Here is a 21,808-nt window from a genome sequence, read left to right as displayed (position 1 = left end):
CCCTTTCCCCCTCCCTGGGGGGGGACAGAAATCTTTATGAATTATTTACTTTTTTTACTTAGCATATTTTTAAGTATCAAGCAGTTTTAGATATGAAAGAATTGCATTTCACACAGTACTGAGGTGAAACCTATACTGTAGTAACTGTTACATACTTTTTAGGATCAAGTTGAATCATAGGACTGGAAGGGACCTTGAGAGGTCATCTAGTCCAGTCCCTGGCACTCATGGCAGGACTAAGTATTACCTAGACCAGGGGTAGGCAACCTATGGCATGTGTGCCGAAGCGGCACGCGAGCTGATTTTCAGTGGCACTCACATTGCTCGGGTCCTGACCACCAGTCGGGGGGGCTCTGCATTTTAATTTAATTTTAAATGAAGCTTCTTAAACATTTAAAAAACCTGATTTACTTTACATACAGCAATAGTTTAGTTATATATTATAGACTTATAGAAAGAGACCTTCTAAAAACATTCAAATGTATGACTGGCACGTGAAACCTTAAATTAGAGTGAATAAATGAAGACTTGGCACACCACTTCTGAAAGGTTGCTGACCCCTGACCTAGACTATCCATGACAGGTGTTTATCTAACCTGTTCTTAAAAAATCTCAATGGAGATTCCACAGCCTCCCGAGGCAGTTTATTCCAGTGCTTAAACCCGGGGTTCTCAAACTGGGGGTCAGGACCCCTAAGGGGGTCGTGAGGTTATTACCTGGGGGGTTGCGAGCGGTCAGCCTCCACCCCTAACCCCGCTTTGCCTCCAGTATTTATAATGGTGTTAAATTAAAAACACTTATTGGGGGGGGGTCGCACTCAGAGGCTTGCTGTGTGAAAGGGGTCATCAGTACAAAAGTTTGAGAACCACTGACTTAACCACTCTGACAGGAAATTTTTTTTCCTGATGTACAACCTAAATCACCCTTGCTGCAATTTAAGCCCATTGCTTCTTGTCCTATCCTCAGAGGTTAAGGACAACAATTTTTCTCCCTTTCCCTAGTAACAACCTTTTTATGTACTTGAAAACTGTTATCATGGCCCCTCTGTCTTCTCTTCTCCAGACTAAATAAACTCAGTTTTTTCAATCTTCCCCAATAGGTCATGTTTTCTAGATCTTTAATAATTTTAGTTGCTCTTCTCTGGCCTCTCTCTAGTTTGTCCACATCTTTCCTGAAATGTAGCACCCAGAACTGTACACAGTACTCCAATTGAGGCCTTATCAGTGCAGAATAAAGCAGAAGAATTATTTCTCATGTCTTGCTTACAGGACTCCTGCTAATACACTCCAGAATTATATTTGCCTTTTTTGCAAGAGTGTTACACTGACTCATATTTGGATTGTGATCCACTATGACTCCTAGATCCCTTTCTGCTGTACTCCTTCCTAGGCAGTCATTTCCCATTTTGTATTGTTCCTTCCTAAGTGGAGTACTTTACATTGGTACTTATCGAGTTTAATCCTGTTTACTTCAGACCATTTCTCCAGTTTGTCCAGATCATTTTGAATTTTAATCCTATCCTCCAAAGCACTTGCAACCCTTCCCAGCTTGGTATCGTTCGCAAACTTTGTAAGTGTACTCTCTGTGCTGTTATCTAAATCATTGATAAAGATATTGAACAGAACCGGATCCAGAACTGATCCCCGCGGGACCCACTCAATATGCCCTTCCAGCTTGACTGTGAACCACTGAAAACTACTCTTGACAGTTTTCCAACCAGTTATGCACATACCTTATAGTAGCTTCATCTAGGTTGTATTTACCAAGTTTGTTTATGAGAAGGTTATGCAAGACCGTATCAAAAGCCTTACTAAATTCAAGTTATACCACATCTACTGCTTCCTCCCTATCCACCAGGCTTGTTATCCTGTCAAAGATAGCTATTAAGTTGGTTTGACATGATTTGTTCTGGACAAATCCATGCTGACTGTTACTTATCACCTTATTATCTTCTAGGTGTTTGCAAGTTGATTGCTTAATTATTTGCTTCATTATCTTTCCGGGTGCTGAAGTTAAACTGACTGGTCTGTAATTCCCAGGTTGTCCTTATTTCTTTTTTATAGATTGGCGCTATATTTGCCTTTTTCCAGTCCTCTGGAATCTCTCCCGTCTTCCATAATTTTTCAAAGATAATTGCTAATGGTTCAGATATCTCCTCAGTCCAGCCCCTTGAGCATTCTAGGATGTATTTAATCAGGCCTTGTTGTCTTGAAGACATCTAACTTGTCTAAGTAATGTTTAACTTGTTCCCTATTTTAGCCTCTCCTTCTGCTTCATTTCCCCTAGCATTCAGTATATTAGATGTCCAATTGCTAATAGCCTTTTCGATGAAAACTGAAACAAAGTCATTTAGAACTTCTGCCATTTCCACATTTTCTGTTGTCTCTTCTCTCCCCCCCCCCCCTTTCCTTCCCCCCGATTGGCCTACCCTGTCCTTGGTCATTCTCTTGCTTCTAATGTATATGTAGACTGTTTTCTTGTTACCCTTTGTCTCTAGCTAGTTTAATCTCAGTTTTGTGCCTTGGCCTTTCTAATTTTGTCCCTACATACTTGTGTTATTTGTTTATATTAATCCTTTGTAATTTGACCTAGTTTCTACTTTTTGTAGGACTTTTTAAAATTTCTGATCATTGAAGATCTCCTGGTTAATGCAGGATTTAGCCCTTAACATTGACTTATCTTCCATGGATAATTCCATTGATTTTGCTGAAACTACTTGCATGACTAATGCTCACACAACTAAGTTTGCAGAATCATGCCTTAATACTATTTTGGTTTAAAGCGGAGGGAGAATTTTAGGCAGAATGTAACAATTCCTTGTCCTGGCTAAACTTCAATTCAAGTTAACACCTCTTGCATTACCTGCAGTGCTATAAGATCTGGAATGATCACAGATTATCAGAATCCTGACTGCATCTCATCCAAGTGATGGCAACTCCCACAGCAGAGTGCCCCACAATGCCATGCTGTCATTGGGATTTAGCTGACTTAAGTTGGGTTGAAGAGTGCCACCTGCTGATTTGGTGCAGTCACTTCTTGCAGGAGCTAGGTGGTCTCTTATTCCAAGACTTTTGCCTTCATGCTGCTTAGTTTGTGAGATGTTAGAGGGTCACAAAACAAGGAATGGCTTTCAGCTATCCTACCACCACGATTAACACAACACTGTTTTTGGCTCTCTTAGAAGGTAAAGATATTGGCCATCATATCTTGCTTTTATTGTATAGATATGGAAAAGATGTGGGAGGGTGAGACCATTTGTGGACATCCAACTGTATAGTTAGTTAAGTTGTATTGTAATCTTAATAATCACAGTATTGATATATCACCAAAGCACACTTCGGAAATAATTGTAAATAAAAACTGATGCAAATGGAATGAGATACTGTGCACAAATCTCTGCACATTGATTTTTTTTTCCTGTTTTATTTTTTTGAGAAAAGAAGGTAACAACCAAATGTTAATGGATTAAATACATATGAATTTTAAAACTATAACAATGTAATAGGTAGTGCGAGCCATCAGGGTTGATCACCAGCTGCAATATTGTGGATGTGAAGAGTACTAACTCCTCAATTTATTTGGTCCCCAGAAGGAATCTGTTTTGAATGTATTCAAACACTCACGCATAAGTTTAGTTTGTCTTTTGAAGTTCAGACACTGATTGGAGGAAACCTCTGGGGACATTTTTAAACATTCTTTCAACTCTTCAGTTAAAATTTATAGAATAAACTACTCACAGGAAGAAGCTATTTTCTTTATGAACACAAACCACAATAAAGCTAGTATATGTACTTCACCCTTCAGTTAACATTACTGTTTGGTTGCATCCGTTTATGAAAAGTCTTGTAAATCTGAGTTCAGAATTTATTTAACTCTAGAAATTTTTTAAATTTCTTTGTAATTTGCAATTAGTTCAAGAAGCCGTTCTGACCTGTCGGTGCTGATGTTCTTAGTCCAAGAATGCTAATGTGAAGAGCTGACACTTTTCTTTTTTCCCTTGCTGTCAAGGAAAACCTGACTTGTAGTTCCTTTGGGTACCTGCAGTGGCCATTTCAGCTACAGTACCTTTTAGTGTTAAGCTTTGTTGGAGGAGTTTTCCAAATACTGACTCCAGTTCTAGGTTAGTTCAGAAAACATTTTTCTGAAGCCTTTCTTTATTTTTAAAAAAAAAAAAAACCTGGGATTTTAGGTAGCAGTAAAATGCTTGATCTAAAGAGCTGAAAGATTTTAAACTAGACATATCTCAGAGGTAAGGAGGCCATACCATAAGTGTTTAATGCCAGATATGAATACATTACAGGCGGTATCTTGCCAAATAAACTGAGAATGACTGTTTGTTTATTGTATTCAAATAGAAATATGGCCAGTTTTAATTCCTTGGTGCCAGGAACTGGGATCACCCAACATAAGCTATGAGGCTGCTGTTCAACACAGTAAATTCTAATTGCTGTAATATACAATTACTTTAGAAGTAAAGGTACAACTGAAATACATTAGTCGTATTCAAAAGTGAGTAGCAGATCATCACTGACTTAGACTCCAGTCCTGCAAAGATTTACACAAGTGCATAGCTTTCCTTACATGACTAGTACCATTGAAGTGAAAATTATGCTCTTGAGTAAATTTTTTCAGGTTTGGAGCATCCATTGTCATACACAATAGCATGTGGATGATGTTTCAATGATAAAATTCAGTAATAGTAAATGTGCTGATATCAATCATTGGCATTGATTTAGTAAGTTCTGTGTGTTTTATTTCTGTACCGCTTATTGTCAATAGCGTACTTTCTCAGTAAACTAATTTTGAATCAGTATTTAGAATCTGCTGTTTACAATTAGCAGAACTCATTTTTACATCAGCACAAAACACTTTTTACAAGTACATATAGTGAAGACAATCCCACGGAATACATTTGTGGCATTTATACTCTAGTTCTGCATCTCTTTAAATCAGCCGTTAACTTACTGTTCAGGCTTTTCACACTGCTGCTCAATCAATGAAAACTATTGTACAACTTTTGTATTATAACTGAAAGCCATTATTATAAACTCTGTCAAATGCATGTATTGGCTCCAAAGATATCAGCTGGTAAAAGAAAACAACTGATGTATCTAAAAACTGCAACAGCCTACATTGCATCTTGGAATAGTATGGTACCCCAGACAATTAGGCACCTGAAGAGTTTGATATTACGTAGTGTGTTATATTTTTACAGGTGCCCCTGATTAATGAACTCGAGTCAGCAATGCATCAGCTGTACAAACAGCGAGCTTCCCGCCTTGTCCAAAGACGACAAGATGATATTAAAGATGAATCTTCGGAGTTTTCAAGCCATTCAAGTCAGTCCATCTTGAAGGTTTTTATTATTCATTAAACAACCTTGTTTACTTAGTATGGTTGAATTTAAAAATAAATACTGTAGAGCATGATTGACTTAAAACTTATCTTTTGTGACGACTAGAAGCAAATTCAGATTTTAAAGTATTCTGAGTTTTGTTTAAATACTGAATCATTCTTACTCTTGAGACTTTATCTCTCCTATCTGCTAGTCTTAACTATATATATATATATATTTTTCTCTTTCCTAGCATTCAGGATATTTGAGAGTAGTGATGTTTGGAATGAAACTTTTTCCTTATGTCAGGCTCTCTTTTGACCTACTTAAATTAATGTAGATACATCATGAATTTTGTATCTACCATTGATTTCCAAACAGGATTTTTTAAATGTTAATATTCTGAAGACTTTAAAAAAGTACAGTTTATTCTGTTAGCAATAAGTGTTACTGTTCAACAGTGTAAGTTTCAGACACTTAAAAGAAAAGAAAAAAGAAAAAGCACTTCAAAGCTAAGGAGGCTGGGGGATAGTTCCTTTCTGCTCTTAGCCAAATTTAAGTTGCAGTATTCAGATACTAACTTTGTAATATTACAAATACTTTATACACGTTGGAAAGCCTCCTTTTGAGACCATTGCTCCAGAAGTGGAAATCAATTTTTAAAAAATTGGTCAGTATCTCCGTTCTAGTGATGACTGTTAAATGCGTAAAATAAGTTCTGCAAAAAAACACAGATGCTCATTTTATCTACCATTTCCTTGAGAATATTTTATTCTACATACTAATGATATCATGTAAAATTTCACTCAGGTGCTTTTGAAAACTTTCCCTGAAATTGGTAGATCTGGTTTCCTGCTTTTAAGGAGATTTCCATTTAAAAAGTGTTCTTGCCCTCAGTTGTGTGGTGGGTTTTTTGTTGTTTTTTTTAATATATGTAGAAAACATGTCCTCTGAGCAATCAGACTTCACCTTAGTCCCCACTTTCTGGTATCCACATCTATACCCATCCATCTATTTAAGAACAATAGAAAATGGATTTTGTGCCTCGTTACAAAACTACATTCTCATGCCCACTGCAAGTCCCTTTTGAAATAATATTCAGCATGTTCACAAAGCCTTATTAACTCTAAAGTTAAAATCACTCGCCCTCTTTTGAGAGCTCAGTTGAACATGGGCCTCGTGCTGGCTCTCCCATTTACCCTGGGTGCATTGCTTTGAGGCCAGTGATATGCCAAGTATGCTCTGAGCAAATTACTTAGGGAGCCTACAGTGGGGCATGTTGGATTAGAATGTGATTTTTTTGGGGGGATGGGAAGAGTTTGGATACTATCATAAAGGCGAAGCCTTATCTGAAGCATGGGAGTCCTGAGGATATATTCTGGTAAATAGATATACATGGCTATATTCCTGAAATGTTTCAGTCCTGTCCTCTTCTCCACCAAGACTGGTAACAAGTGTCAGTCAGTTTCTCAATCAGAGGTGCACAAACACATCAACTTGACAATCAGCTCACTTTACTCCTTAAACCAAAAAGTTGTTACCTTTGGAATGGACTTAAACAGGTTCCCCAAATGGTTACTTTACTCTGTCTTGTTACAATAGGTAACATAATCTTGACAGATATAACATATTGAACAAATTACAACTTCACCCATGCTCAAAAACAGCCGTTCTCAAACTGTGGGTCAGGACCCCAGAGTGGGTCGCAACCTTGTCTTCCGGGGGTCGCCAGGGCTGGCTTGGACTTTCCGGGGCCCAGAGCCACAGCCCGAGCCTCAGCACTGGGGCTGAAGCCTGAGGACTCCAGCCCTGGGTGGTGGGGCTTAGGTTACAGGCCCCCTGCCTGGGGCTGAAGCTCTTGTGCTTCCACTTTGACCCTCCCGCCCAGGGCAGTGGAGCTTGGGCTTTGTCGCTCCTTCTGCGGTCATGAAGTAATTTTTATTGTCAAAAGGGGGTTGCAGTGAAATGAAGTTTGAGAACCCTTGCTCTAAATCTCTTGTTTTCTGAAAGGATTTACCCTTTCTTAAATAGGAACACTAAGACAAATCATCATTAACATTCTTAAATGATGAATGATTTGATAACCTGGTTTGGTAAGAATGCATAACTTTATTTTTGTGTAGTTTGAGGCTATTGTTGAAATCCTGTGATGTTTATATTCTAGAGGGTGGATCTGGTATCAAGTAATACTTGTGAGAATTTATCTCAAAGGTTAGACAAGCTGGAGACTCTTGTGTTAATTTCAGTCAATGGCTTATCACTGGCTTCACTGATGAAGAGCAGAATTTAATGTAGCTAATCAGAATGATCTATCATTGAATTGTTTAAAAAAAAAACATGGAAAAAAATTTAAGCTTTATTTCCTAGCTTCAGATATACACCTCTACCTCGATATAATGCTGTCCTTGGGAGCCAAAAAAATCTTACCGTGTTATAGGTGAAACCGCGTTATATCGAACTTGCTTTGATCCACCAGAGTGTGCAGCCCCCCCCCCCCCCCCCCGAGCACTGCTTTACTGCGTTATATCCAAATTTGTGTTAATCGGGTCGCGTTTTCTCTAGGCAGAGGTGTATATCAAACCTACACGTAACTTAGTGAACTCGATTTTATTTCAGGGAGAAAGACTAAATGAATAGGAGTCTGAGATACTGAATCTTTGTTACAGGGCTGCCTTTCTCTTCCCTCCCCCTCTTCTCTTCTCTTTTTTACTCAGTGTTTTTAAAATGTTGCATGCTGAATGCTATATTTATAGTAGCAGTACAGTTTTTCCATTTTTGTTGTATCAAGCAGTTTAAATATTTACTGCTTTAGGCCATGGAGTGTTGATAAACCTGTGAGCACCAGTATTAGAGGGGAAGACTGAAGTGTGATGAAACCAGATTTGTGTTTGAATAAATTTGGAGTATCTTCAATTTGAGATTCCAACTTCCATCACTACTTCTCTCAACCTCTAGTAGCTACAGATTCAAACATTTGGGTTTGTCTGTTTTCAGCTGCTTCAAAATATAGCTGGACAACACATTATTCCCTGTTACTGTAGATGAGTGTTTTAATTTCAATCAATGTAATCTTGCAGGTAAAGCACTGATGGCACCAAATCTTGATTCTTTTGGACGAGACAGAGCACTCTATCAAGAGCACGTAAAACGGCGGACTGCGGAAAGGGAGGCTAGAAGGTACAGTACTGAGATTTCCTGACTCTATTGGGGTTGCACCCAAAGGCTCCATGCAGTATCATGGAAGTCCCTGCATGATGTAATAACATGTAGGAAAGCACTGTCCCCACCCTGGACAACTTAGAGACTATTTTCTTTGTGTAGTAATGGAGAGAACATTTCAGTTAAATGACAAAAGTACATATCTGGTTAGTTACAGTTCTCCTTCCAACAAAACTTTCTCCTTTCATCTTAATCCCTCTGTCCAGGCACCTCATGCCTCAGCCCATGTGCTTGCCAAGGATATCCTCAAAGAAATACTCAGGCTTAGTATGTGGAAGCAGCCAATCAGAGGGTGCTTGCTAAAGTTACCGAAAATGCCTATAAGCCACTCCAGTCTTGCTGCAGTCCTTACTGCTTTTCCCTAGCTCCCATGGTGAGAGATGGAGAGGCTGTCTTTATTTTGGCTCTCCTGGGGTCAGAAGCAGGACCAGCATGGCTAAAACTGTTGTTCATTTGTACAAAGATCTTAATGATTAGTTTATACTGTAATTGTATTGCTGCCTTATAGAACCCGTCGTAGGCAAGCAAGAGAACAAACTGGGAAGATGGCAGATCACTTTGAAGGCCTTTCTAGCGATGATGAAGAAACTTCAACAGATATTACTAATTTCAACATGGAACGAGGTTAGAAAAGTCACTCATTAACTGAACATGGAAATCCTAAAAAAAAAAAAATGAACGTTACACAATATGGATTTTTTCTAGACTCAGAATGACAAGATAACAGAATCACAACAGTGACTTGAAGTTGTTTTTTTAAAAAAGCATTTAATAAGAATATGGAACTTGATGGGGACGATATCCACTCTTAAAACCAAGTTTAACAGACCTGTTCTAAAATCATGTACAAACTCAATTTATTCTATGGAGATATTCTAGCTAAAATAGAGGAATTGCTCTTCCTCCCTTCTTGCTGAACAAGCTTGTATAGTAAAGGGTAACAACATGCCTCCTTCCCCACACCATCATATAGTTTTGCACAAATTCAGTGCTCTACTTCTTTGCAAGTCTGAGTGGTTTCTATTGTATTATGAAACATATGCTCCCTCTAATGACAAAGAGTTAAATGTTTACATTTGTGTGGGTTTTGGCAATTTGTTGTTCAATAGGGGACACTTGAACTCTATCTTCTAAAAAAACCTATTTTGGGGTGATTTTTGGCATGATATTGTATTATCCCTTAGAATTCTGAAGTCGCGGACCTTGGTAGGTGAAGGACAATGTCTTTTCTGAAGTTCTGCTTAAGTGTCTATAAGCTTAATGACAATTTTTATGGAGCTGTGTTGCACAAGTTGAAATTTTAATATTTTTTTCCTTGCATACATGTAACTAAATGGGCTGTGTAGTGACTAAGCCCTGTAAGCCTATAACTCTAAAATTTCCATTGTTTTAATTGGCTGTGTTTTCACGAAAACTGCTATCAGTGCATAAGAGTAATCTGTTTGAGTTTTGTAAAGTGGAGTGTCTGTTTAGGTTTTTTTGCAGGTACAATAAAACTTTGTTAAAAACAATATTAACCTCAACTATCTAGTTAAAAACTTAGTGTCTGAACTGCTGTTTTAACTTGGCTTCTTGTGCATATATATGAGATTTAGAAACAGATACTGTGCCTGCTCAGTATCTATTAAAGACTTTTAGTATATTCATATGACACACACCATAGATTCATTTTGGATTGCAAGATGCACAAATGGCGCACATATAACTGGGACATAATGGCAGTTAAAGATCTCTGGGACAACTTAATAGGTTCTTAGTTTAGGTATCGCTGTTGTGGGAGCCCAGTGTAAAAGATACAGCTATATGGTACTGCATTGTGTAACACCTCTCATTGGTTTCCCTTTTGGAACTGAAGAGCTACAGGAAGGGCCCTTTGAAGTTTTTCCCCTTTATATTCTTGATGCTCTAACTCTAAACATTGTTTACAACAAAGAGAACTAGAGCTGCAGGAAGAAGGAATGACTAAAATGAAGAGAATGTAATAGTGTAAGACAAGGGGTGAGAGGGAGTAAAAGGATAAAGCAGGAACTTGGACAACTGCTAGGCTAGCAAACCATTAGTACGGTAAAGATACAAAAAAGTTCCTGGTAATTGTAATGTTCACTAAATGTGATACATGTATATTAACATTATCAACAGTTCAATACATTCTAAGATCCACATGTCCGAATCCACGCTTTCTGGAACCCTCATTTGTCTGGCTAGTGTTAAGGATGCCCCATCACACTTAAAACGTGGCGCACAGTTCTTCATTTTCACCCTTATTTATCATTATTGATACAGTCCCACTTCTGGCTACTACTGAAACAAAACTGACGGTGCTACAAAAGCTTACTAGATCTTAATATAAAACACAGACACTTATAGCACTCAGGCACTGTTTGCGTTGCAGTGTGTGGGAAGAATAGAGGAGCAGAAACTAGAAAACTGAATTTTTTTTGTTGCTTTTTGTCAGTTTCTAAGCTGAATCTCCTTTAATTTGCTTGAATAAACCACCTTATGGAAGCTCTTGCAGACAATAGAACATCAGCTTGTTACCTAGTTCTCTACACTTTTTTTCCCCTAGATCGCATTTTGAAGGAGTCCAGCAAAGTTTTTGAAGATGTACTAGAAAGTTTCTACTCAATTGACTGCATTAAATCACAGTTTGAAGCCTGGCGTTCCAAATATTTCTCTTCTTACAAAGATGCTTATATTGGCCTCTGTTTACCAAAGCTGTTTAATCCTTTAATAAGACTTCAGCTCCTTACCTGGACTCCTTTGGAGGTAAGATACTGTTGTTCAAATTAAGTGAACTGTTGTATAGTAGAGCGTCACTTTTTCAAAACAAGGTGAACTACCCTCGAGGTCTTTTCAACTATGCCATTCTCAGGTCTTGGGCCTCAAGCTTATAAGGGTGTAAGCTCTTTAGGCAGGGACCTTGTTTTTGTTCTGTATCTATCACATCTAGCACAGTGTGGTCCTAGTCCATGGTTAGATCTCCCAGGAGGTATTGAAATATAATTAATATCTTTTTTTTAATGGAATCATATGATTAATCCATGCCATGATTACCGCAGCCGGTCTGACTTAAGTTCAACAGCTGCCGTTATTTTTCCTTTGGGAGCAATGACAGTGGTATCCAGTAACCAAATAGCCTTCTTAAAGCAAAGTATTTATTTAGAACAAAAGCACTTAAGAGAAAACAGATCTTAAAACATTTTAAACTTGTTTACTGTTGAGTGTACCTTCTGAATAAAATGAGCTATTTTATTTCCCAGTTAAGCATGTAAGTATGTTGAAAACATGCCAGATGGCTTTCCACTTATGATTTTTAATGATTTGGCTATTCATTTCACTTACGTGGGAATATAGAAACAGGGCTGATACCAGGAAGGGGATAGGAGGTTATAAATAATGTTACTAGATGTACCCCAGTATCTGTCCATGTGGAGTAGAATCACAAATCTAATAGTGTGTGGATACATGAGACATTTTGGTGCTTGCAGGTTTAACCATTTATGTTCCATAGGCTACAAAATGGGCACATAAATGTGGTTTTCTTATATAAAATAGGCCTTTTTCTTCAGGATTCTGTAGTTAGTGTGGTATCACTAGCGTGTTCCATACTGGAGTTTGGTTACCACTCTGTACAAATGATTTGTATGCCACGAACATAAGAAAACAAAATACTTTACATCTCTCTGAAGTAAGTGAATACCCTCCCCATTTTGTTAATGGGGAAATTAAGGCAAAGTGGCTTACCCTCAGTCACGGAGAATCAGTTGCAGAAATTAATAGGACTTAAGTGTTTTGTGCTTAACTAAGGTATTTTGGGCCAGATAAAAATGCAGACAGAAGTCTGCATTGAATTCCATGTGAGTTAGGTGCCTTTGAAAATTCCATTAGGCGCCTAAACCCCTCTTAAAAATCTGGCCCTTTGTCTAATGGCTAATGTGCTTAATATTTTTAGGATATCTAGGATACTTGGCACATAATTCCAAAGCTATTTTTTTTTTACAAGGAGAAAAAAACGTAGGTCTTCAGGTGTATTATGCTGATGTTTTAGGATGGCTAAATAAGTTATTCAGGCTCTTTAAAACTACTGTTGGCTTCAAACAATGTTTAAATGTATGGGATTAACGTCTGCCTAATTAATTTTAATAGAGCAAGTGTCAAGATTTTGAGAGTATGTTGTGGTTTGAATCGTTGCTATTTTATGGCTGTGAAGAACAGGAGCAAGAGAAGGATGATGCTGATATTTCGTTATTACCTACCATTGTGGAAAGAGTTGTTCTCCCTAAACTAACAGGTATAACTGAAATGCTATTTTGTAACTTCTACAAATATTAAACCATAGTAAATTCAGGAGAAAACAACTTTCGTATGATTTAACTGTCTTAATACCTACTTTTTGAGCACCTGCAAAGAAAACTGTGTAGTAATTCTTAATTATTTTTACTAGTACTTGCTGAAAGTATATGGGACCCTTTTTCTACAACACAGACATCTAGGATGGTAGCGGTTACACAGAAACTAGTAAATGGATACCCTTCAGTGGTAAACGCAGAAAACAAAAACACACAGGTAACATTTTTTTTTCTCAGTCACACTTGTTTGGGAATCTGTTATAGAGTTTATGCAGCATAATGAGACACATTACACACACTGGAGCAAGGAGCAGAGTCTTACAACTAATGGGTGTGTCAGTGCCCAATTCCATAGCACTAAAGATCCAGTGCAGCAGCTGAGGGAAGTTAAACAAGGAAGGGAGCTAAGCCATTTGAGTCTGTACAAAATGTACAATAGGATTTGAACAGGATGATTCAAAATGTACCAAACTTAGTTATGGAGCTATAATTTCACTTTAAGGTTCAGTTGGAAACACCGTTGCTTCTGTTTTCATAGCATATTGTATTGATAGAACCTTCTCTAGATTGAGTGCCACATTTGCTTGTCTTATATAATAAAAACTTTGACAACTTAGTGATATTTTGCAGTGTCATAGCTGTATACTTACAGTATAGGAGTTAACGGAATGTGGATGCAAACCTTAGAATAATAAGAGACCTCCCAGCAGAGTTGATAGATTAAGACTGTGTAAGACCCGGATCCTGCAAATTGTTAAGAATTTGTTTAAAGTTAAGCACAGGACTAGCCACATTGACTTATGTTCCCTTTAAATTGAAGTCCAGTATTTTTATTGACTTGTTAATTGTAGATATTTCCAATATTTGACTTCAGTAGGACTACTCGCATACTTGAAGTTAAGCATGTTTATGTATTCTGCTGAATTGGGGATTAAAGCACTTCTCTTTAGAAGTTAATAAAGCAGTCTTTAATTTAGCTGACAACCAAAGCAGGACTGCAAGAATTTTTAGCATTTTCATCTCAACTTTTTCAGACACTTTTGAAGGCCCTGTTACTTAGAATGAGAAGAACGCTAGATGACGATGTATTCATGCCATTGTACCCTAAAAAGTAAGTTGCTTGTTAAATGTGCAAAACAGCCATAAAAATCTTGATTGGCAATACCAGTTGCCTTTTGTCTTGCCATATGGTAGCTGAGGCTTTTTCATAGCTCTGGGCTGATTCTTAGTTTTGGGTTATAGTGATTTTTTTCAGGTTTAATAACATACTGTAAGAATGTAATGAGGTGAAAATGATGAAAAAAATATTTGAAACTTTGGAATTTTTACTATAGTCTGCCCTCCATTCATGAAAATAAGAGTAGTCCACAACCTTCAGACTGAAATTTTTATGGTTACTTATTAAACAAGTTTAGAGAAATCTTTTATTTTCCAGCATCTTAGAAAACAAGAACTCTGGTCCTTATTTGTTTTTCCAACGCCAGTTTTGGTCCTCAGTGAAGGTAAGCCAACAAAAATATCTGATGAGGCCTCAGGCCAGGTACTGCTACCATAAAATACACTTAAATATTTTAGAGAATTACTTAAAAATGCATATGGTGGAAGGGAGGTTATGGGAAAACTTAGAAAAAAATTATTTCTCTAGACTAATGAAACAGCTATATTCAGTACTTTGAGTGGGGTAGATAAGTACAGATATAGTGAACATTTGTAACTTTAAGATATACATTTTAATTTTAAAGGTTTAAAGGAAATTACCTTTTAACAAAATTTCATCCCCTTTTAAAACCATCTCTAATACAAAGAGAAGAGAGATCTTGGACAGATCACTTTGTAAATGACGACTATTTTCAAATTATGCATTACATATTTATTTGACATACAAAGCAGATCAGTCTTGATAGTCCAAATGATCCAAAAAAATAAAAAAATAAAATCTGACAGTCTAAAAGTGTGCGGGCAAAATATAAACAGGCTAGCTAAAATGAAAGGTCTTGGTTTGGGACAAAGGACAGAACAGCTACTTTGGTTGTGTTTATTTTTAACTTTTAAAAAAGTAGGAAACATCAAACTCATTTTGCACAAGTGACACCTTTTATTTATCCCATCGGCTTTCACTCACTGCTTGCTCTAGAATTATAGAACAATTGTAATCTTGGTCTACTTGAGGCCAGCGGGATAGAGAGAAGATGAAGGAATCACCCTGTCTTCACAAATGCATAGTCAGAAGGTGGCCCCCTTCCCTCCTCCCCCGCCCCCCTTTAGCGACTGTTGAAATTGGAGACAATGGTCGCTTGCCCTTTCATTTGAAATAAAGTATATGAACTCAACAAATGAACCAAAAGAGTGGATGCATAGATTTAAGTTTGTCTTAAACTCCACAGATTTCTGCAAACAGTATAGATCTTGGATTTTCCAGTGGTGGGTGTAGGGACTGAATTGGGAAGAAATGGGATTGTTTCTCCAACTTCTAGATATGTTTGAAAATCTGTTCATATACATAACAATACTTGTAACATTTTGGCAACAAACATTTCGATTTAAAAGTGTAGAGTTTGTCACTTTTAAACTTTTCTTTCTTTTTTACTTTTTTTCATGGGTCTGAGTGGATGTATATTCTAAAGGAAAAACTGGGCATGGGTCTCAGTTCTCAAACATTAAAATGAAAGTGATTTGTAGAAGATCAAAATTGGTCACATGTTCATGATCTTGCTGCCTTTTTTAAAGTAAATTTAGCTACATCTTGAAAGCAGTTTTCATCAATAACCCCCTCACTTCACTATGATGTGGTAGGAAAATGTCATTTTACAGATGGGGAAAGTGGCACAGAATAATTGTGACTTGACAAAGCCATAGAAGTCTGCGAGAGGCAGGATTAGTATTGAGTTCCTGGCCTTTCCAGTTCTGTGCTAAACCATGAGACCAGTGGTGTCCAACCTGTGGTCTAGGGCAGTGGTTTTCAAACTTTTTTTTTTCTGGGGACCTAGTTGAAGCAAATTATTGATGCCCATGACCCAACGGATCTGGGGATGAGGGGTTTGGGGTGTGGGAGGGGCTCAGGGCTGGGGCAGCGGGTTGGAGTCCAGAAGGGGATTAGGGCTCTGTGCTGAGGGTACAGGCTCTGGGATGAGGGGTTTGGGGTGCAGGAAGGGGTTCCTGGTTTTGGGGGCGGGGGCTCATGGCTGGGGCAGGGGATTGGGGCACGGACTTACCTCTGGCAGCTCCCGGTCAGCAGTGCAGGTGGGGTGCAGAGGCAGGCTTCCTTCCTGTCCTGGCATCACAGACCGTGCTGCGCCCCAGAAGAGAGCCAGCAGCAGGTGGCTCTCGCATGCAGGCACCTCTTCCACCTCTCCCTCATTGGCTGGTTCCTGGCCATTGGGAGTGTGGAGCTGGTGCTTGGGGCAGAGGCAGTGCATGGTGCCTCGTGGCCCCCCTGCCTAGAAATCGGACCCATTGCTGGCTGATTCTGGGGCACAGCACGGTGTCAGAATAAATAGGCACTAGCCTGCTTTAGCTGGGCAGCACCGCCGACGGGACTTCTAATGTCCTGGTCAGCAGTGCTGACCAGAGCCGCTAGGGTCCCTGGGTGCTGAGCAAGGCAACAGAGTGCCTTATATGCCGCGACCCAGTACTGGATCACAACCAGAACTTTGAAAAACACTGGTCTAGGGGCTCTGAAGCTCTACATTGTCAAGATTGTTGGTCAGGACTGCAAAGTGTCACACATCTTGCATGACACTTCCATTTGACAGCTTTGTTACTTATTCTTTACAACCTGTGAGACATCTTAGTAAGTTGCCAGGAGTTGCTGTGGCACTTGCTGAGCAGGCGGCGAGGCCTCACTGCCACCCCTGCTGGATCAGAGTAGGGAAGGAGCATAGCAGCAATGGTAGCACATTGAGGCAACAGAGAGAAGGTGAGGGGCCTGGTACTGATCCCAAGCTCTAACAGCTATCTACCAGCTTTCCCCCAGGTACTCCCGCAGACCTTTCCACCCAGACAGCCCCAAGTCACCTACCACTGAAACCATCCCATGCTCCCAAACACACTCCAACATATCTCCCCACAGCAACAGCAATCAAGTTTAGTGCAGCTGCATGTCCTCCCCTTTCACTGTTTGGGACAGATTGTATTGACTGTAAGCTGAAGTGTCTGGTTATGTTCAGGTTTGCAAACAAGCAAAATAGCCTATTAAATCTGCATAAAATGTCACACACTGAGCAGTACAATTCGACAGCTATGCTGTTAAGAAAACTGGTATTTATTTCATTTAAAATGTTGCTCCCTATAACTTTTTAATGAAATATTTTGCATCATCCCTGCTGCTCCAGGGAGGAAGTAGGAACAGGCACATCCTCCCAAACTGCCTTCCACTACTTTCTTTGAAGCCCCAGCTGGAGCTTTTGTGTGAATTGGGAGTGCTCTGAACTGCTGCTTTCACTTTGCAGGGTAGGGTGCCTGCTTTCTTGCCAGACTATGGAAGCTCCAGAAAAAAGGGATCTGGAGTTCCACTAGCTCTGATTTTGCTTAGGGGAGCACCTATCAAAAAAGTCTCTTAAACCCCACATAGCCACGGACTGCAGCACAGGAGAATGGAGATCAAGTTGAAGCTGAGAACCAACAGCTCCCTTATTCTCTGCCTCTGCACTGGTCTGCAAGATGCTTTAATTTGTACCAGCTGGCATTGGTTCCCTATGGTCCATATTCCAGTTGGAGATAAAACACTTAGCCACTCTCCCCTGTACAACATGCCTTCTGTACGAATGGCTGTTGGGAGTCAAGTATAGGCACTACCCATGCTGTCTGTATGATAATGGGATTTTTCCTGTGCCAGAGTTGTTTGCAGGTGGTACAGAGGAAGCCAGAACAGGGCAGAGTCTGCCCCAAAGTATTGATTGTGTTTTTGTTTTGTTTAAATTTGTTCAGCTCTCAGGCTGAAAAGTTTGGACATCACTGCACTAGACTACACTTAATAGACTTTATAGAACAAAGTTTGGTTGTAAAAACCTTGATTTGCTCTTGTAGTTTCTTTTTATATATTTTCCATAGACTGCTCTGTAATCATCATTTTTGTACAAATCCAGTGTTATAACGTTGGGAAGAATGACATCTCACTGGTTCTATTTAGTCATGAAACTGACTAAGAAGTTTTTCTTTACCTCACCCCGATCAGTACATTTAAACATGTCTTTTTACCTGCTTAAATTTTTTTTTCTAGTTTATCAATAGTTGCTTGTTTTGCCTTCAAATATTCAACACTTCCATTGTCTCTGATGTCTTTAGTTGCTAGGAAACTTTCTCCAGTGGTATGGAATCCTTTCAAACAAAACTCTACAGGAGTTATCGATAGATGGCCTGCTAAATAGATATATCCTTATGGCTTTTCAGAATTCTGAGTATGGAGATGACAGCATTAAAAAAGCTCAAAGTGTAAGTAAAATGGAACAAAATATACTTAGAAAATGTTTTTATGTATAATATTTTCTAACTCTTGAATTTCCAGTCAAGTAAAATGTATATTTGGAGCCCTAGTGGGAGACTATTCAGTTTCGTGTGTTTAGCCTAAGATTTCCAATGTTGTTGCCCATATCTCTTTTTACAAATAAAACAGTTACTATGTTTTCATAGCAGACAACTGTTTTTAATAGAAGAATTCTAATTTCATATAATGTATCTGTTTATTGCTATCCTCAATATTGTTGGTGATATTTTTAAGATATTGATTAGTATGTGTTGCTAGTATCTTATTTCTCACATTGGTGTTTAATATGTTAACCTTATTGTTTTAGGCCTTACCAGTGCCAGTACTGGTATCAGACCATAGGTATTAGTCATCTTTCTTGCCTTTTTGCTGTTAACACATTTTCTTCTTCCCTCATCTCTAGGTAATTGCTTGCTTTCCGAAACAGTGGTTCACTAACCTAAAAGGGGACAAGACTATTTCCCAGTTAGAAAATTTGTGTAGATACCTTGTTCATCTGGCTGATACAATTTACAGAAACAGTATTGGATGCTCTGATGTGGAGAAAAGAAATGCAAGGTAATTTATTTTGAATCATTTAATGCAATGGCATCTCATGCTTCTGATATACACAACACAAAAGCACATGTGCCATCATATATATTTTTCCCCTTTGGGAGGAGTTCCCCCCTTTTTTTTTTTTTAAAGTTTAAATAGGATCCTTAATATGGTATCAATGGCTTTTGGGAATGGCTAGTGTATTGTATAAAGGTTATTTTTAATTTGCTCCCATTGTGTAGTTCTGCTCTAAAAAATTACTTGAAAAGTAGCATTTTGGGATTTTGTTTGGTTTTGATGGTTTCTTTACAAATTTGCTGATGTTGTAGCTAACTGTTTGCCAAGCAAATTCCCACCACTGTCAGCAATACAGATTTCTGTAATCCAAATTGTATTCTTGTCTTAAACACACCTGAACATTCTCAGATAATATTGTTTAACCCTGCTCGTGAGAATCACCATACCTAAAAGCATAAATGGGATTAAATGCCCATATGTGACTACTAGAGGTGAATTGGAGGTGGTGAGGAGAGAGATTCTAGTAGAAAATGAGTCTTTCGATAGTCGTCCTAGTTTATAAACTGGTATTTTCTTTCTACGCTAGCTGTTTGTCTGGCAAACTGACACTGGAACTGTGGATAAATACTGAAAGGGTAGATGGCTATTGAGCCAAAAGGATTTCTTTCTGATATTCTAGTTCCAATTAATTTTAGTCATCTTTGCTATGTGCTGATAACTTTTATTAAGTATATGGAAATACACAATAAATCCCAAACTTTCCTGGTAACAGTTGTGCAATTGGCCACTGATCTATATTGACTTCATCTTACAAAATTACATAAATGTCCTTATTTCCCTTTGCAACACAGCTATTCATCTAGGCTCCTCCATTCCATAGTAACTGGGGAAATATTACTCTACTACATTCTATTTCAAAGCAAAAACAACCATCAATTACTTGTGCCAAAAGGGAAACAAAACATCATAACCCATGTTTGCATCTGTTTGTTTCTCTGAGTGCTGGACAGCACTTCATAGTTCAATTTGATAGTCCCATTTATGGTAGATTTTGAATTTCTGTATTCATGAAAATTTCTTTGGATAGTTAAATTTCATGTCTGAATCTTGTTCCTTTTGTGGGACTTTTAAAAAATTTTCCTACCAGGCTTGTACGTCCTAGATTGATAGGAGTTTGTTTACTGTGAATCTGTTATTACTACCCAATCCAGGTCAATCTATTACAAATGTGTAACAGTATTTTTCTCTTGTGGCATGCACAAAAACTGCTCATTTTTTACATTTTTTTGGTTCAAGCAGTGTGTGTGTTAAATGGAGCTGTGACTGACTTTCTAACACCGCATGTGACCCAATAATTTATCCTGAGACTATACTATGTCCAAATAAGCCATACATATGCAGCTTGTCTTCCCTTTGTTTCTAGGATTGCTGTCCCCAAAAGAGACTTTTTTTTGTTTTCATATCTAGAAACACCTTAATTTCAATGAGCTGTATTTAAAATAAATATATATCCACAAGCTGGCTCACTTGCTGTGAGAAAAAAGAATAAGCAGTGAAACATTTCTAAAATACTATTTGACTTGTGCAAAATTTTGATTTCTAGTTGTATTAACTTATTTTTTCCCATCATTTAGGGAACACATAAAACAGACAGTAAAGCTTCTAGCAAGTATTCGAGCGCTGGACCATGCTGTGACAGTTGCAAATGAACATAATGTGAAAGAGTTAAAGGTTTTAATTGAAGGGAAATAACTTTTAGATGACTCATTTTGAGCTTTAAAACCATTCCTGATGTGTAATTTATGTACATATGTAAAGTTTCTTAAACTGTAAAATATCCTTGTTTTAATACAAAGTGCATTGTTACATACATCATCCTTAATAAGCATTGATTTCTTTAAAAAGAGAAAAGGAATCCAGGAAGACCATCTTTCCAGCAGTCAGACTTCCCTTAAAATCTCTCAACATATTGTTTACAAAAATATTTTGTACCCCATAACTAGTCATCTACTCAGTTAATTGTCCCATGATTAACTGGAGTATGTGTAATATATAATGTGTAATATACAGTATGCTTATATTTATACCACCCTGTTACTTTCACACTGGATATAGTGGTCTTCTGCTGTTGAAATAAGTGTTTCAGTTGCTGAAATTTACTTCAATAAACTGACTGCATTATTGATCAAAAGGGCTGGCAAAATATATGAGAATCAAAGAAGCTTTCACATAGCACCTAACATTACAAAGCAACTGTGCTTCACTCAGACTGAAATAGCTTAACTTTACATCTTGTATTCAGAGTTAATATGGATCTTTCTTCAGACTGTTTTTAAAATCATCATTAGCATAGTTTTTGATGGAAACAGTAGTCTGATGACTTAAAACATAAGTTACCACATGTTTAAGTTAAATGGCAACACTGTGTGATGCTGTGTGCCCCCCCTCCACTCAATTACTCATCTTGAAGGGGGCAGCATTTCACTCATGGATCCTGGACCCTCATCCTTTGAACAACTCCTCTAAATCTACTATTTGTGTTCTGTTGCGTAACTTATATCTTTGATTTAGATGTGAAATATATTTGCTCAAACATGGGTATTTCTAGAGGTGTAAAAGCCAAACAAAGGAAACAAATATTTGAGTCAATATAAATATCACACAGTGAATAGTCAAACAACTTTAAATTTAACACTTCCCGTCAAGTAAGACCATTTTAAAAAATGGACTAGCTTACAAAACAAAATGGCCGTTTAGGTATAAGAGCTGTTTTTTGTCAGAACACTAGTGACATCTTGGAGTCCCAGGAACACTAACTTGCAGTCACTGTCTTGGACAAGCTATTTCCAGGTGTGCCCTATGTTAGTT

At 38.1% G+C, this 21,808-nt stretch overlaps 1 protein-coding gene across 1 annotated transcript in view; it reads left to right on the top strand.

Moving 5' to 3' along the window:
* PAXBP1 (PAX3 and PAX7 binding protein 1) overlaps nucleotides 1-21,173 on the top strand; it is a 34,643-nt gene extending 13,470 nt beyond the window's left edge. The window contains exons 8-18 of the mRNA XM_045002335.1: nucleotides 5,216-5,339; nucleotides 8,413-8,512; nucleotides 9,063-9,178; nucleotides 11,121-11,320; nucleotides 12,701-12,845; nucleotides 12,999-13,120; nucleotides 13,938-14,014; nucleotides 14,339-14,405; nucleotides 18,187-18,333; nucleotides 18,789-18,943; nucleotides 20,575-21,173. Coding sequence (XP_044858270.1) covers nucleotides 5,216-5,339; nucleotides 8,413-8,512; nucleotides 9,063-9,178; nucleotides 11,121-11,320; nucleotides 12,701-12,845; nucleotides 12,999-13,120; nucleotides 13,938-14,014; nucleotides 14,339-14,405; nucleotides 18,187-18,333; nucleotides 18,789-18,943; nucleotides 20,575-20,692 — 1,371 coding nt within the window. The 3' untranslated portion in view covers nucleotides 20,693-21,173. The remainder of the gene's footprint in view (nucleotides 1-5,215; nucleotides 5,340-8,412; nucleotides 8,513-9,062; nucleotides 9,179-11,120; nucleotides 11,321-12,700; nucleotides 12,846-12,998; nucleotides 13,121-13,937; nucleotides 14,015-14,338; nucleotides 14,406-18,186; nucleotides 18,334-18,788; nucleotides 18,944-20,574) is intronic.
* Nucleotides 21,174-21,808: the final 635 nt, after the last annotated feature.

The sequence above is a fragment of the Mauremys mutica genome, chromosome 1 (assembly GCF_020497125.1).
Source record: "Mauremys mutica isolate MM-2020 ecotype Southern chromosome 1, ASM2049712v1, whole genome shotgun sequence".
NCBI lineage: Eukaryota > Metazoa > Chordata > Testudines > Geoemydidae > Mauremys > Mauremys mutica.
This window is presented reverse-complemented; position numbering and strand designations above follow the sequence as displayed.